This window comes from Ovis canadensis, chromosome 20, assembly GCF_042477335.2.
Source record: "Ovis canadensis isolate MfBH-ARS-UI-01 breed Bighorn chromosome 20, ARS-UI_OviCan_v2, whole genome shotgun sequence".
NCBI classification, from domain to species: domain Eukaryota; kingdom Metazoa; phylum Chordata; class Mammalia; order Artiodactyla; family Bovidae; genus Ovis; species Ovis canadensis.
Window position 1 is genome coordinate 56,066,114 of NC_091264.1, and position 17,458 is coordinate 56,083,571.

General features: G+C 48.0%; 1 protein-coding gene across 16 annotated transcripts in view; it reads right to left on the reverse strand.

Annotated features, from left to right (window-relative positions):
* The window catches only part of JARID2 (jumonji and AT-rich interaction domain containing 2), a 231,140-nt gene that overhangs the window by 52,025 nt on the left and 161,657 nt on the right, over positions 1–17,458 (reverse strand). For 14 of the 16 annotated variants that reach the window (XM_069563841.1, XM_069563848.1, XM_069563839.1 and 11 more), the window contains one exon: positions 4,835–5,004. In XM_069563841.1, coding sequence (XP_069419942.1) covers positions 4,835–5,004 — 170 coding nt within the window. Of the gene's footprint in view, positions 1–4,834; positions 5,005–16,192; positions 16,701–17,458 lie in introns of those variants that run through there. The other 2 variants (XM_069563849.1, XM_069563851.1) reach the window with 2 other exon arrangements.

Genomic DNA, 17,458 nt, shown 5'->3' on the forward strand with positions numbered 1-17,458 from the left:
AAGACAAAGCAAGCAAACACACCGGCTGGCTGGCACCATCACGCTTGCTTATTCTTTGGAAGTTTCAGGGGACCAGGTTAGCAGTAAAGAAGAGAGTCCTACCAAACTCAGCTGAAAGGTCCCTACCTGCCTTAAGACAGATTTTTTTTTAAATCTCTAAAGCTTATCTCTGAACAACTGGCTGGTGTGTTGACATGAACACACTCTTCTCAGTCAGAATTATTAATGGCACAGTTTTTTCCTCACCCGTTTTCTGTGAAGCTGTGGGAAGAAGGGGGGGTCTTGGGTTTGCTGGGGGTCACTGATGGGTAATAAACACCAAGACTTAAAGAACTCCATGAGCCAGCTTTCTCTCCATCCCAAGATCCATTCTCTTCCATATTTCAAATCAGCACTGAAGCTGTTCTGGATAACTAAAGACCAGAGAAAAGGATGATGTGCAATCCCTGGCAACAAACATCGCTTCCAGGTCTCCGGTTCCGGCATGATTTTTGCAGCCGGGCTTTCTCTCCTGTCAATACTGAGCTTTTACTGGATCTGTGCTTGCTTCCACCCAAGGGTGATGGAGCGGCTCGGTTCTTGAGGCTGAACGTGAAGTCTGGGGCTCAGACAAGCTCTGTCTGGCTTGGAACTCCAGCCAGAAAAGCAGTAACAGAATTAGATTGCAGGTATAAAAAAAAGTTCATCAAATTCAAGTGTCACCAGCAGTCGATATCTACAAGTTAGAAACACATCTACGTGTAAGCCGAGGATCAGATAAAGGATGGGCCGCCCACACGATGGAATGGGCATCTACGTGACACTGAAACAGAAGCCCGATTGCCAGGAGAAAATGCAGCTCCATCTGGGCTGTGGGGCTTATGTGCGCACAGAAGGCTCAGCGGTATTTCCACTGAGGAGGTGGTAAACAGTGCCTGGCTCTAGGAGACTGGAGGGAAGGGTATTTTGATTTTTTGATTTTTGGCCTATTTCTCCCTCTTTTCCACTGATCTTCCCTAGTGGAACATGAAATCGTTTTATGACTAAAAAAAGTTTAACACTTGACTTTGCATTTGAACCTGAAAGGAAATTACTGAAGTGCCACTACAACAGACATTGTCTATGTGACCCTTGTTCACTTCAAAATGCAAGTTTCAATTGGCTCAAACAATTCCATATTAAAATACGCTGGCTAATACCACCGAACGCACCACATTTCCAGGAACACGAGGTACTCGGTGTGTCACCTGTCGTTTGAGGCTTTAAGGAAAGCCGTATCAGATAAACACACTTGACCTCACAAATTCAAGGCTTTTACAATAAAATACCTTAAATCTAAAAAGTTCAGGAGGAAGAGTAAGAGAGTACAACATTCTGTGTCAGAACCTTACTGTGTATCAATTAAAAACGAACAACAAAACCTGTTTTATTGTCTGGCTCATCAATGTAGGAATATTTTTCCAGCCTCAGAGCATTTTTCCAAAATTATTTTTAAAAACATCTTAGGTTTCATTTCCTGAAATGTTTGTTCCATCTGACAAGTGAAAGAAGTAAACTCTATGAAAAGATAGGATTCTCCTACGTCTAGAGTCTGTCAATGCCAAAGACCCCAGATGTGATGTTTTCCCTAGATGCCAAGTACCTGAATAATAAGCATGCCTCTCCGAGCAAGGTCCTCCCCCAATCGCCAAAAGCACAGAAAATACGATTTTACAAAATTGTGCATAAACAGGTGCTCGTTGCACACACAAATTCCTCTCCAAAAACAAGTCACACTCACTCCACAGGTAGAAATGTTCAGAACTAAAACCCATAATCGGCAGAGCAGTTTTCTGACATCCTAATAGAGCAAGGACTGATGTTGAAGCTGAAACTCCAATACTTCGGCCACATGATGCGAAGAACTGACTCACTGGCAAAGACCCTGATGCTGGGAAAGACTGAAGGGGACGACAGAGGATGAGATGGCTGGATGGCATCACCAACTCAATGGACATGACTTTGAGTAGGCTCCAGGAGCTGGTGATGGACAGGGAGGCCTGGCGTACTGCAGTCCATGGGGTCGCAGAGAGTTGGACAGGACTGAACAGCTGAACTGAACTGAATAGAGCACGATCAGTGAATCTTCCTGTAGGAAAGTAAAGAGTGCAGGCATGGCTCCAGGGCAGATCTGGCTTCAGTGGCATTAGAGACACAGCAGAAGAGTTCTACTGATGCAGAGCTTTAATTAGTGACCTGAGTCACCCAGTTGCTAAAGGCACTGCTGACTCCTCAAAGATCCCCTCAGCTCAAATTCCTCCTTCTAAGCACCTGGTCCCACTCACCCTCCATCACCAATGACACCACCCCACAGCAGCCTCATCACCTGCCCGTCACCCTCGCCTCTTGTCTTCCTTTCACCCTTCACAGCCAATCCTGCACCTCTTTCCTGCTGGGCTTTCACACCATCCACTCTCAACACTCAGGATCACTAGGCTCCATCTGCAAGCAGCCACATCAAACCCAAAGGAGATGCTGGCAGGAGGCCCCGCCACCCCCCCTCCCCTTCGTGAGGGCCAAGTGGTCCACACCGGAACACGATTACCCTCCTCCTGTATGTCCTGAGAGTCTCCAGGACTATCAATAGCCTGTAAAGTCAAACAAAAACCGCAGCCCTTTATCTTCCCTTGGCCAACAATTCAGTCCGAAAGCGAACTGAGTGGGATGCGGTGGGGGTGAAGGACAACCAGAGAAGCTGGTGTGGGTTGTGAGAGCCCCAACAGGGTAAAGACGTGTTCACACATGGGCAGCACACTCATGGGGTCGGAGCTAAGTGAACTCCATGGGGAGGATGGCGGCAGAGATGGGCACGGGACACTCTGGAAAAAAATGGGTCGATAAGTAATTTGTAGATATAACAGGAGCCAGCTTAATCCAAGTTTAATATGGAAAAAAGAAAACCAGAGTGAACCCTTTGGTTCTAAACTAAAACCAGAGGTACTGGTGCTCACTCGTGGATTTTAACAGATCTAGAGACACAAATATATATACTTAACGAGCACATGTGTACATGTGCACATACACACCCTTGCACACATGCATGAGTACTCAGTCACTCTGTGTCCGACTTTTTGCAACCCCATGGACTGCGGCCCGCCAGGCTCCTCTGTCCATGGGGATTCTCCAGGCCAGAATACTGAATGGGTTGCCAGGCCCTCCTCCAGGGGATCTTCCCAACCCAGGTCTCCCACATTGCAAGTAGATTCTTTACCAGCTGAGCCACAAGGGAAGCCCAAGAATATTGGAGGGGGTAGGTAGCCTATCCCGTCTCCAGCAGATCTTCCCAACCCAGGAATTGAACCGGGGTCTCCTACATTGCAGGTGGATTCTTTACCAGCTGAGCCACCAGGGAAGCACACACAAACACACACAATGCATTTCCCTCCAATAGCTGTGAGCACACCTCAGGCCCAGATCCCAACTTCAGGAGAGCAGATGTTCCTTAGAGTAAACAGGGCTCCTTGGAGAAATGGCCCAGGCAAGCCTGAGGGAGGGGATGTGTGAGATGAGCCCGGGGACCTCTGCTGTGCGGGGGCCAGGATGGGAGGATCTCAGGGGAACATCGAAGGTCAAGGGTGCCAGCGTGCAGGGGCTCCACTGACGGGATCTGGGAAACCCAAACATCAAAATAAAGGAGAGTAACAGATTACAACCTTCTAAACAAAACAGGAAACGAGTCCACACAGACACCAAAAAATGAGTATATCAAGTCTGTTGAGAAATGAAAGAGAGAGTTTCAAAGAGTCTCCCAATGAAATACATATAAATTGCAAAGGCTGCCAAGGGTCCACTTACAGTGAGAAAGCCTGACAGACTCCCCCGCAATCAGTGACCAACCTGAGCACCATCAAAGGACAGACTGACAGACTGCCCCCAGCAGGATTAAGAGAAGAATCCCCGCCTATGATACTCTTGCCCAAAATGGAGACTCCGCAACCTCCTTTTCCTCCCTGTGTTCTCCTCTCTGCGTTCCCGGGGTAAACACGTTCCCAAAATGAGGCCATGTAAACCCAAACTCATCCTTCATTACAAAACTGCATCGTCACCATGCTCTCCTGTTCATCAGTTCCATTCCTATGTATTTCCACTCTTACCTACGCTTAGAAGGTTCTACTGCTGTTTCTCCCCAAGGAGTGAGTGTGTGTGATGGGGGGCGTTGCTGGGGGAGGGGGAGGGGGCGGGGGGAGGCGCACCAGCGCGCGCGGAAGTAAGCCCTCCCACCATAGCGTGGCTTACTCCCAGACCTCAGGACACAAAAGGAAAAGGGACTTCACACCCATCCACAATCAGCCCACCAATAATAATAATAATAATAAAAATTACAAAACAGAAAGCCAAGTTAGCAAAAGCATGTGTGTGATGGTGAGGTGACAGAGGTGCTAACCGGATGTCAGGGAGAAGTCAATTATAAAAACGTGAACCTACACACGACAGTGTGTGCTAAGAGGCCAAAAAAAGGCGATTCAAGCATCAGAGGAGGGACTTCCCTGGCGGTCCAGTGGCCGAGTCCCCACACTCCCAGGGCTGGGAGCCTGGCTTCAATCCCTGATCAGGAAAGGAGATCTCATATGCTACAGCTAAGGCCCAGTGCAGCCAAATAAATAAATACAGTAACAACAACAACAAAGAACCAGAGGAAAAGAGAAAGAAGACTCAAGTACCTTCTTGGTGGAGCCCCTCCTTTCACAGGTCAACCAGGCTGGGGAGCCGCAGGTGTGCAGCAGAGAGACCAAAGTCAACGCCGACACCCGGGGTGACACCTTGTCCCTTTTATTTCAACCAGGCCGCCCCCCTCACACTGGCAACAGAGTCTTACCTCGAAGGCAGAGAAAGGTAAGAAAATCTTCTGTCTTAGGCTTCCTTTTAGAGAGGTCAGAAATTTGAGTAGCTGGAGGGGGTAGCAATGGCTCCACTATCTTGACTGGAGTTGTGCTGGGACTATTCGGCTGGGATTGAGCAAACTTCCTTTGTGCTTGCAGCCTGGGCCTGGAAGAGCAAGAGAAAATTAAAAAGAAATTAAGCGGAGATCAGAAGATATAGATCTACGTGCAGCAATAAAATCATGACACAAAGGGAAGAAAGACTCTTTGTTTCATGCAAATTCTTTGTTTCTAATTAAGGTTCTGTATATCTCACATACTCTAATAAACCACAAGCTTGCTTTAAAGGGCAATAAATTTGCTTAAAAGGCTGCGTTTTCTAAACTGACATATAATATACACCATGATCATGTGTGTATGTGTGCACACAAGCTCATGCCTGTGCAAACCATGTGTGTGCCTGGGTATTTCAAAGCCAGCATGCCGTGTTAGATGATATGGGATTAACGGCTTTCTGTATACCACCTGCCACATTTACTTAACAGTCTGAACTCACAGGATACTGTCACAAACACATGCATGACCCCCTTCATACTGTGTAAGGACACTCCACCCACCTTGGTCTGTCACCCACCTGGTCTTACACCCTAACCTCTAGGCTTTCGTGACTCCAATCCAGCCACATGAATTCCCTACACTAATTAAAGCATATAATACAGGCGGGGGTGGGGGAGATCTACTTTCCTAGTCTATTCAAAACCCATCATTCATGGCCAAATCATGGGTTACCTTCTGCCTGCACAGAAAGCCTAAAATCCTGAGGGATTAAAAAAAACTGGCTTTAACTAACCTACCTTCAGGCCTCTTCCCTATTACCATCCTACATAGACATCAACTTCCTAATTTATCCACTTGGTGTCTACAAATCACAGCTTCGATCTTGTACATTTACACAATTTTATGAGTCAGCATGCATGCGTGTTGCTAAGTCACTTCAGTCATGTCTGACTCTTTGCGATCCTGTGGACTGTAGCCCACTAGGCTCCTCAGTCCATGGGCTTCTCCATGGCAGGCAAGAATACTGGAGTGAGTTGTCATGCCCTTTCCAGGGGATCTTCCTAACTCAGGGATCGAACCCACATCTCTTATTCTCCTGCACTGACAGGTGGGTTCTCTGATAATTACCGCCACTGTTAGCCCCTTACATGCCAGACAATCTATTAACTTGAATCCTAGTGAACCTTGCAAAGGTTTCTTTACTTCTTTCCTAAAGTTAATTTTTCTTTCTCTACCTGAGGACTTTTACCCTCTGTATAACTGGTTTGACCTTTATCATAAATTGCCTATTAGCTTTTGCCTACCAAGCCAAGGGACTGACCTTCCAGAAGGATCAGCTAGGGGGAAGGGGTGACTGATTCAGAGACTTAAGAGCTGTTTCTTTTGGGGGTGGAGGTTGCGGGTGGGTTGGATATGTGACAAAATAAAGGAACTGTGTGTGTGTGGGGGGGGGGTTGTTCCTAGTATAATGTTGTAGTTATGTGGAAATGGGGAAACCCTGTCTTTTAGAAACGCAAAAGGAAATATCAGTATTTATAAATAAAATGATACTATGTCTAGAGTTCGCTTCAAAATCAGAGAAGAGCTGTGTTTCTCAAACTGAGATCACTTTAGATTCTCTGTCTTTTACAAATGGATGTTTTTATGAGACAATTACTCTAGAGGAAAAATGAAAGACGTAAACTACAAGCCCAGATTTATTCAACAGACATCACTCTGTTCAACCACCTAAATGTGCTCGCCGCTCACTCAGTTGCTGTATTCAACTCCCTGGCACCAGGCAGCACACAGCCTGTGCCCTCGGCAGCATCACTTTGGAGAAAGGAGAGCACACAGGAAACTAGACAGTGGTCCAACAAGCCACACGCTCTCCAGGTCCTGGCACCCTCGGCAGGACTGAGCCCAAGATGACTAGCTCCTCTTCAGACAAGCTCCTCCTCTCCGCCAACCTTCCCATCACGTGAAAAGAAAACCCCCACCATGCTTTCCTGCTGAAAGGGGTTTTAATTGACCACTTTATGATGTGTACATCTTTATTTAAATGGACACAGCTCACGCTCGGCAGATTAAAGGGGCTTTACAGAAATACCGCCCGCGCATGAACAGGATGTTCAGTGTTTGTTGCTTTTACAAAAGTCAGCAACGACAAATATCACACATTATCATGAGAAGCTGGCCCAGCCTGAACGAAAAACAAACACGAAACAGAGATGGCAGACCGGGACACAGCAGAACATGCTACAGTTTCAGAGCCTCACAGACAAACGCGCCGACTGCTGTTCAAGTAAAGGCACTGCTTGCCTGATGACTTTCTCAGGGAGGCTATGAAAAATAAGGGCATGAGAGATTAAAAAACGGCAGTAAAATAAATTACTCCTCAGAGGAATAAGCCAAGCTCCCAAGTGATTAAGCATTTGTGAGACCCAGATGAAAACAGGAACTGAAGAACCAGACAAACCAATATCTTGTTTAAAGAGACCAGAAGAATCTGTGCTTCCCAGAAAGGGCAGGCCTGTGGTCTGGCTTTGTGTGCAGAGTCCCGGGGGATTAACAGAGGTGTGACTTTGTTTTGCAGCCTCCACGGGACAAGAGAGTTTGAATGACACAACTCAGGGAAACCATGGAGGAGGTGCTCTTAGCCACGTGGCCACGTCTGCAGGACAGGCGATTCATTCCAGAAAGTCTGATACAAGGAAATGAGTGGATGTTACTAAATCAGCACAGAAAGCGGGGTGGGGAAGCGCAGATGTGCTGAAGAATGACATTATCTGCCTCCAGAGGTGTTGTGCAAAGGAGGAGGCTGGGCTGCAGGAGAGGGCAGGCAGGATGAGACCCCCACCAAGGGCGGTGGAGCTCCAGGAGGGCCGGCACTCAGCGGCTGGGCATAACCGCAAGGTGGCACCCACTCACCCCTCCACCAGGTGACATTTTGACCAAGAACACCTTCCATTTCATTACTAAGGTGAAAACACATAAAAATGAAAATGTAGGTTAGGCTGTCCCTGCTGGCCCAGTGGTTGAGAGTCCTGCCAGTGCAGGGGACACAGGTCCGATCCCTGGTCTGGGAAGATTCACATGCAGTGGGGCAACCCAGCCCGTGACACGCAACTACCAACCAGAGCCTCTGTGCCTAGGGCCCATGCTCCAGAACAAGAGAAACCACAGTGAGAAGCCTGTGTACCCCAACTAGAGGGTAGCCCCACTTGCTGCAACTAAAGAAAGCCTGCACACAGCAACGAAGACCCAGTGCAGCCCCCCAAAAATAATTATTGGTTGAACTAAGGGAATACAGAGCTATCCAGGGGGTGGGGTTGGAGACAGAACAGGGTTCCTGGAGCCACAGGGAAGAAAACAGCAGAATGTGGGACCGCCAGAGGCTTTCAGGCTGAAGTTTAGCCAGGATGGTCCTTACTGCCCACTGATAATGCACGAAGAGCCAGAACGCCGAAAATACAGAGGGCGTCTGTCCCCCACAGAAACCACAGGCGTGTCAAGTGGAGCAAGACTCACTTCTGTGTTATTTTATTAACTCATCAAGGAAGAAATTTTCCTTACAGAAAAGTCCTCTGCACCAGGAAGGTCAACGAAACCAACTAAACCAAACCTGCCAGCAAGCCAAAGCAACTGAGGAAGAAACGTGTAGATACATGCATATACGGATAAACACATTGAGGGTAACCTCTTATTTACAGTGTGTTAAAATCCAGAGTCAACAGGCAGTGAGGGTGAGGGTACAGACGTGGTTTTGGATCAAATCATCGCTGTTCCTCACCTTCATGGCATAAATGTGGGTAAGTCAAATAAAGGACTAAACAACTCAGACAGCAAGCTCAGAAAACACAGAGCTTGCTATCTGAACCCCTGTCAAGGTTAAGGCCATCTGGGGTGTCCCTTCTCTAGAAGCTCCTGGGTACAGAAGCCCCCATGGCAACCCAGTCATGACAAAGTTCAGCCCTGCTGCTAAGAATCCCATTTAAACAAACATGCCCCAAAAGGGAGGGGGGAAAATGTGTTAAAGTGAAAGTCGCTTTACTGATCTGATCCCCCAGAGTGTAGCTCCATGCAGAAATAAACCTCCCAGGTTCCCAAGGGCCCTTGCTCCCTCCAACTGGAATGTTCTTCCCTTTTATCTCACCAGGGCTGGTTTCTTCCCATAATCTAGCGAGGGGAACATTCCCGTCTGCTGCGTTTTACCAAGTCACGTTTCCCACGTCTCTGTTCAAAAGTCACCTCCTCAGAGAGACTGAGCCACTCTCCAATGCCGTGCCCCTCACGGCCAATCGCTCATCCCTCTGCCCTTCGAGGGCCTACAGAGCGGGCATGCCTACAGTCGCCCCCTTATGGCCTTTTCTGCACGTATGGGATGCTGTGTGTTGAGGGCAAGCTTTCCGAAGGTGCTGAGAGGGAGGGGAGGAACACCGCGAGGCTCAACTCATCATTCATTCTCCAGGAATTACACTCATTTCTGATCAGAGCATCAGACTGCAGGGCAGTCCAGAGGGGCGGGGAGATAGCTGGATGGATGTGAAACAAACCCTAGAGCTACAGGAGACGCCTGTGGTGCTGCCCCCAGTTAAGTTATTGGCCATCCCAGGATACAGCTACCAAAATGAAAGTCACTCAGTCTTGTCCGACTATTTGCGACCCCATGGACTATACAGTCCATGGAATTCTCCATGTCAGAATACTGGAGTGGGTAGCCTTTCCCTTCTCCAGAGGATCTTCCCAACCCAGGGATCAAACCCAGGTCTCCTGCGCGGATTCTCTACCAACTGAGCTATCAGGGAAGCCACCAAAGTCCACTGGAATTCAGTCTCGCTATTCCAGTTTCATAAGGATCTGCTGAAGCAGTCAGTTTTGATCACAACCACTGCCACTGCTTACTAAGAACTTATGCAGCAACTTGCCCATTAGGAGCATCGTCTACAAAAGCAGATGAAGACCAGGTCCTGTCTGTCAACTTGTGCCTGCGTTACAAGGTGCCATCCCGCCCCAAGGCGTGCCGCTGCACTGCACGCATCCACACAGAGCACAGCTGGCCTCAGGCCACAATCTGCTGGCCCAGGCGGAAGGCCCTGCTACATACCCCTGCACACGGGACCACCACTACTCATCACAGGCTGTGTGTACTTTCTGATGAGCTGCGGGAGGGAGTAGAGGGTCAATCTTCTTTCTCTTTTCTCTTCCATGCCCCAAGGGACACAGAAGAATCCTTCTCTGATGTGGGATTAGTTGGCATGGGGGTCAACAGCCCAAAGAATGTTTTGCTTGGTCACTTAAAATAAATTGACCCAAATAAATCAACAAATAGATTTCATACTTAGGTGAAAAAAAGTAGAGCACCTTTATGGGAATAAAGCAGCAGACCAAAATAAACACTATCATTATTTTCAAAGTTCTCAAATAAATTGCAAGGCGAAGCTTATAAAGAAAACCCACTGATAGCTGCCAAAGTCCTGGGCCAAACATTGTTTTGTTTTGTAACACTCTGCCGGTGTCTCCTTCTGCCCCCTCCCAAATCCTGCACTGAGAAGGTTCCAGGGCAGCCTGCCATCAGTGGCCCCCGGGAAGGCGGGGTGGGGGGGTGGGGGGGGGGGGAAGGAATGGGGACGCATCATTTCCAAGTCTCCTCTGGGGTTATCCGCAGCATAGAGTTAACCAGCTTATTGCTATCTGCACTCAATCTCTAGGGCAGCCCTAAATATGGCACAACAGCAATTTCTAGGTTAATTAAATTCCGTTTCTGTCCAGGATTTCTGATGGTTTACAAACCCAAGGAGGATGCGGGTATGCGCACGACTCAGCTGGACAAGGCAGAGAGCAGGGGGCACTAGGTCTAGAGCAATGCCCAGCCTGCCCTCGCAGAGGGCCATGTACGCCAGAGACTGTCGTATTAACTTAATTTTCCAATATTAAAAATGTAAGCTGGTAAATCCAATTATTTAGATTACATCCCAATTCTAAACAAAGAGCCAGGCCTGGGTGGGAGGGGAGGCTGTGCGTTCATTCAAAAAAGACGCCATGCTATGTCTGGCAAATGTGGAGTGACCAGCATAGCCGGGCTCTTTGTGGCAGTGTGGGAGCTGGTCCTGAAGCCTTGCCAACTTGCTGAAAGGCCTATTCAAAACAAACAAAAAAAAATTCCCGTGTTTCTATCCCCAAAATAAGTACCCACTCTATTCTACCCCCAGACACGCACACACGCACACTACAGACCTGGCAGCCAGTCAAAGAAACAAGGGTGGGTGTGTCTGGCCAAGTGTGTATGTGTGGTGGAGACTGTGGGGGGTCGGGCAGGGGATATCCCCTTGCCCAGGGCAGGCTGCCCACCAAATTCAAATGCGAGTGCAGTTGTGGGCACACCACACAGGATGGCTGTAAACATCCTGTATAGTAAAGAGAAAATAAACACATCCTCAAGTGAACCCAGAGGCTAGCACAGACCAAGTCAGAGAAAACTCAGAGACAAAAAGCCCCGGCTCCATCCCCCTGCGCTCACATACCCACCCCACACTTACAATGGGGGCTTGTCTCACCAACTGGGGTGTGCTCTGTCTCAGCTACCAAAAGGGAGAAAGGGAGGTCAAGGGAGGTCGGGGGCTCCCAGAGGTTTGCTACCTGGAATGCCTGCTTTCTGGTACTTCTGGAGATCGTGTTGTACTGGTTTCAGGGGCCCTACTTCACACAGAAACAGATGAAATCGTTTGTTTACACTAAAAACCACAGGATGTTAAATATTTGCAGCACTTGTCTTAATTAAATTACACAAGCAGCTATTTAGAGTAAAAATTTGCTATGAACCTGATTTACCTAAAGAAACTTATTTTTGGTTGAATCTCCTTCGAGATGAATCTTTAAAAGGTCTGCTTGGTCAGAGTGGTCCAAGAGAAAGAACCGTGGTATCAGAAAACCTGGGCTGCTTTGGTTCAGGTCAACTTGCGACCCTGGGCAAAATAAGCCTCTATTTCCTTGCTGGGGAAAGCGGGGCAGCGGAGGGGGAGGACAGACCTCGTAGGAAAAGGAGCCAACTAAGGGTCTTTCTAGCTCCAGTCTCCTCTGACCTCACCTCTAAAACGTGAATATAGTAATTCCTGTAATAAATCCTCTTGCATCTATGATTTCATACTCCTAGGTGACAAGTTCTGATCTTCTGCCTGTGCCAAGTGGGAAACACAAACCTACATTTCCAAAAATGCCTGTGCTGCTAAAGACTGTTAGCATCTACTTCCTAACTAGGTTGTCAGGCAAAACAGCAAACATGGTAACTTTCAGATCTTAAGATGTATATACTGGCTTGCACTTTAGAAAGGAATATAAAATTTTAAATATAGATGTTCACCCCACTCCCCACCTGGGGAAAAAAGATGGCACAATGCCAAAAGTTGTTCCATAGTTCCCTTGAACTAGCAACAACAATACTATCTACACTCTGCTTTCCAAAGACCCAGTCCTCCCAATTAGGAGTAAATCACTCATTCAGGAAAACACATGAACTTCCTTCAGAACCCTGAGACACCCTCAGGAAGGCTAACCTAACTAACTACTCATGAGTATATTCATCACCTCTACCCAAAGGCCAGACCAAGGAGAAGGCACGCACTGCAAACCCAAACCACTGCCACGTAGGCGGACACTCCAGATGCTCATAAACACTGCACCCTCTCAAAAAGCAGGCATCGGCGAGAAAAGTGAGCCTCCGTTCTCTTTAGTTCAGGTGGAAAGGGTCAGAGAAGGGAAAGGAGAATAAATAATTACAAGATACAGCGTCTTCCTAAGTAAAACATTACTTGGGCACATGAATCTCAGGCTGGGAGCCCACACAGACGGTATGAAAAGCAATATGCAGGCCCACATTCGGCCCCATTAATAAAATGATGTAATTACGGGTTTGGGGTCTTTTTTAAAGTCTGATGCGGCATCCTCAAATGTCAAAGAGCCAAGGCTGCCTGGAAATCCTGACTGTCATGATCAAGAAAATATTTGACACTGACTTCTTTTGTGCTCTCGAAAGCAACCATGTCAAATTTGAGAGGGATCAACATTAATCAACAATTAAAGCGGCAACGAAGCCCTTTTGTTCTGTCAGTCACAAATGTCACACGTGTTACACTTTACCACCAATGGAAAGCCGCGGGTCTCACCACCCTCAGGCGGTGTAACCCTCGCCTTCTCGGGGACCTAACTCCTAACCCGGGATGCAGGCGCTGCAAATGCTCTTCTCCACAGTCTGTCCCATTCAGGGCAGTCTTGAGCAAAAACTGTATCTTTACAGCAAAAGTAAGAAAAGGATAAACACCAGTCAGAAGACCAACACAAGGATGTTAAAAGTCTTAATCCAGCCAGAATCTGGCCAAAGAAATTCCTAATACACTACTGTATTACAGTTACAGGGTGCAAACGAATCCTCTGAAGGATGGTCAGTTGTAAAAGCCGCAACGAGCCAACTGAAACGCAGGTCTGCCTTTCTATTCTCTTTTTGAGGTGGGACTGCCAACTGTTTTTAAAAGTACTATTTCAACAACAACAACAAAACCCCAACAATTTCTCAATTTTAGGTTACTCAATACCCAGCTGCAAACGACCAGAACACTCTTTGGGTCCTGGCAGAGACGACAGCTGGGGAGGGGAGGAATCGTGTTTTACTTCTTCTTTGAAAGAGAAAGCAAAAATACCCTCAGAAATTCATCCTGCCATGCTACACAGTGCATTCATTAAGCAACAGAGTCCAGCGGACTCCTAGTACTGTAACTGGGAAGTCAATCCCGAGGAAACCTCCCACAAGAAAGATTCTCCATGGAGCTGCATGGGGGGGTGGCGGTGGGGGGGGGACTAGAAACTCCATCAGCACAGAACAAACCAGAGCACAAAAGCAGTCAGTGCTCAGAGCTCTAACTAGTCCCTGAAAGCACGGAGTAGGCTTCCTTCAGCTTCACACATCCTCTGCCTCTTGGACAGGGATCTGCTTTATTTAAAGGATGGCAAACAGAAACGGATTGTGGACAACTTCCCCGCCCGCTGGAAATCCCATGCAGCAATCACACACACCAATAGATGGCAGTAGAGAGTCTTCAGACACCAGGTCTGGGCTCAACTCTGAAAAGGGAATTTGGACTTTCGCAGATTTATGACAAGCCTGGCATTAACCAATGTTTAGTACCTGCACTAAAATCTAACAGCAGGCTAAAAAAACCAGCCACTGTTTATAGAAAGTAAGAGAAGAACAATGTTAGCAATACCCTTTCACCCAACAACTCAATTACAACTCAAGCTCCCTGCTTGTATATAGAAAATACATAGCAACTCACAATCCAACATTTTATATACTGAATATACACCTAGGGCTTAAAGTCCTTCACCTAGGGCTGAAATACGTTCCCTGCTCTAAAAGTGATTTTTACCACTCAGAAAAGTAAGAAAAGGCAAAACTAAAGTAACGTATCGTGGTTCTCACAGTTCTGGGGTTCTGACAGAAATTTATTTAGCAGGCTAAAACACAGTCATGGGTAGTTTCCCAAATACGGGCGTCACTTATGCTTTCGCCACCCAGAGTGCCGAGGAGAGTTTGTTCCGTGAGGAAGCGACGCACTATAACCCACACACTCTCCTTCTGAATGTCTGGAAGAGAAGTCCTGGATTTACGACAGCAGCCTAAACGCAGAACACACGACCATAGTGAAAGAATCTGGCAGCACTAACGCACGCGAGAGCCATTACCCTCCCCACCCCCACCCCGGCCCGGCGCTGGTGCTGGTGCTTTGTGAGCTGGGAGTGAGAAACGGGAGCTGACAGCATCCCAGACTCGGCCCAGGCTCAGAGTCTGAGGGACACGCAGACACAACAGAGGCCCAGAAGCTTAAACCACCACCCAGGAAACTGTATCAACTCAGAGGCGCTGAGATGGAGCCATGGCACAGAACTCACTGTCCCTTCTAACAAGGCTTAGAATACCCTGAACACACGCTGAATTTCCACCAACGTTCAGCGCCCCATGGCAGCTCAGGAAGCAGTACTTCCCACCGGCACTGCTGTATCAAATCAGATGAGTGACCTCTCAAGCCAGACAGGCCGGGGGAATGGAGGCCGACTCACACCTTCCAACCCAGATACAAGCCTCTCTCATCCACACTCCTAACAACCCACTGGGGGAGGGTCTAAGACGCCCCTTTCCAGAATAAAAGCCAACCTCAGTTCTTCCTTGCCAGCCACCTGGGAGTCCCAGACTGACTGCAGGATAGAAACCCACTGGCTCTACACCTGCAATCAGGGGGTGCTAGGTGGTAAGGGTCACGTCTGTGGGTGGTGGCAGATGACAAGCACTCAAACGTCTACAGGACACACAGGCCCACCATAAATGTGTGTGGCTCACACATACCCTCACAGGAGTCTGGCGACAGTGTCTGCTGACTAGACCTCACTTCCATCACAAAATTTCTCCAAGAGGGGAAAAGTCAGTCTCACAAGGAGCCTTGTCATCAACTATGTCATCTTATATCCATTTAACAAACACAACCTGCTGTTAATAAGACGAATGACTAATCATGCCTTTTCAAAGATGTTACATTTGTATTTGCTGAGATGCTAAAAAAGCAGCTCAAAGGGCTTTCTAAGGATTTGAGCAAAGCCAGCAGCAGAAACCCCAAGAGGTGAGATTCGGGGTACACAGAAATCCTAACAAGCCCTTTCCTTCACTGGGTGCAGTTGATGACTAGTTATCCCCTTTCCATCTGGGACATTCAAATACGATGACAAATTCTGATTCCCACTGAGCTCCAGGAAACAACCAGAGGAAAGTCCAACCCCTTAGGCAGGACTCAAGATAAACCCCCAAGCTGTATGCTTCATCACTTCAGCAACTCCAAAGGACTGAAAGACTTCCAGTTCAATTAAGCCCTTCATTAATCCTTCCTGCTCGAGCCCATTTTCCCGTCTGTAAACAGGAAACAATGAAGCCACAGGGCAGCTGCCTGCAGTGCAGCTCATCTCCTCCAAGGAAGGCCGCATGTACACCTGCTTGCTGTCCCAGGCGCTGTCACAAGGCCTCCACGAGGCCAGGTTCCACTCATTTTCTCCATGTGGTGTTACAAAAGAGAAGGGTAGTGAACAGAAAGGAGAGAGAGAAGGGAAAGAAATGGAAAGAATCCAAAGTTTCTACATGATCCTAATTAATTGTGAAAATTGAGGGTGGGGGGTATGCTTGAGTAGAAATAATTTAACAGATAGAAACCAGAAACCGCCAATAGTAAATAAAACAAACTGTCAACAACATTTATGAGCTACAAGTTGAAAAAGTGACTAACCCTTGAGATTGTCTTCTTTAACCCTCAACTCAAACCTAGCTTCCGCGGGTCCTGCCGCACCAGGAAGATCAGCGTCTGTGATGCTTCCCATCAGTGGGTCTGCCATCTTCCTGCGCTCTCTCCCACTCCACTGCGCGGCCAGGAGACGAGTAAACCTCTGTGACTGACTGATGAAACACTCGGCCAAGGAACTTCCTTTCTGCTGCTTCTCACTGGCTGCATCACCACCACGGGTGAGTCACCTCTGGAGAGGAGAATCCCAAGGCTCAGTTTAAGGCACCCTTGGTGGCTCAGTGGAAGACCCCGCCTGCCAATGCAGGAGACGCAAGTTCGATCCTGGGGTTCGGAAGGTCCACTGGAGAAGAGCACAGCCACCCACCCCAGTATTCTTGCCTGGAGAAAGAATCCCATGGACAGAGGAGCCTGGCGGGCTCCATGAAGTTGCAAAGAGCTGAACACAACTGAGCAACTGAGCACACACTAGGCACAGTTTAAGGGAGGGTGCTGTGGGGATGGCAGGAAGGAGGGGTAGAGAAGAGAAAAACTGTCACTTTTTCCCGAATGGTCAGAACACGTGATGTGCCGAGGCATCATGGAAACCAACGACATCCTTCCCGTCTCTGCAACCAGATGACTAACTCAAAGAAACAGAAGCTACTAAAGTGCAAGCATCTCCCCCCGCCCCACCCCCATAGCTGGCTTTAGCAAAATGCCAAGGATGTGAGCTGGACGGACCTGAATCCTGTTCATAAAGATGCGGGTGGCAGGCCATGGGGGCCAGGAGGTGCAGAGCTAATCACTTCAGAAGGAGTCTCTCCAGTTCCACCAGCCTAAACACGCTCTTTGATCAAAGAGCCATCGGTCTTCCACTGTGTCAATACAATGCCAAACACCACCCTCCCAGCCATCCATCAGCCCTGGGAAGGGCTGCAAGGCCCCACCTCCACCAATCTGTAAATGAGCCTGTAGAACAACATTTCCAGCCTTTCCCCTCCAACTCCAAAATACCCTCAGAGACCAGTGATAACAACGTCACAATGACAGCCAGCAGCTGACCCTGGGAACCCACTGGGTTGCAGAAAGACGGTCAATTCACTTCCTCAGTTAATCCCTATCTGTGCTCCTCCCCAGGTTCATCTTTGTCTATTTCACACAATTCCAGATATCCCAGATTTTATCCATTGCTTTCTGAAATGGGTTAGTTCATCTGAGATGCAGAGTACAGCAATCTAATTTCACAGGGGTTGTTGCTGTTCACTCAGTCAC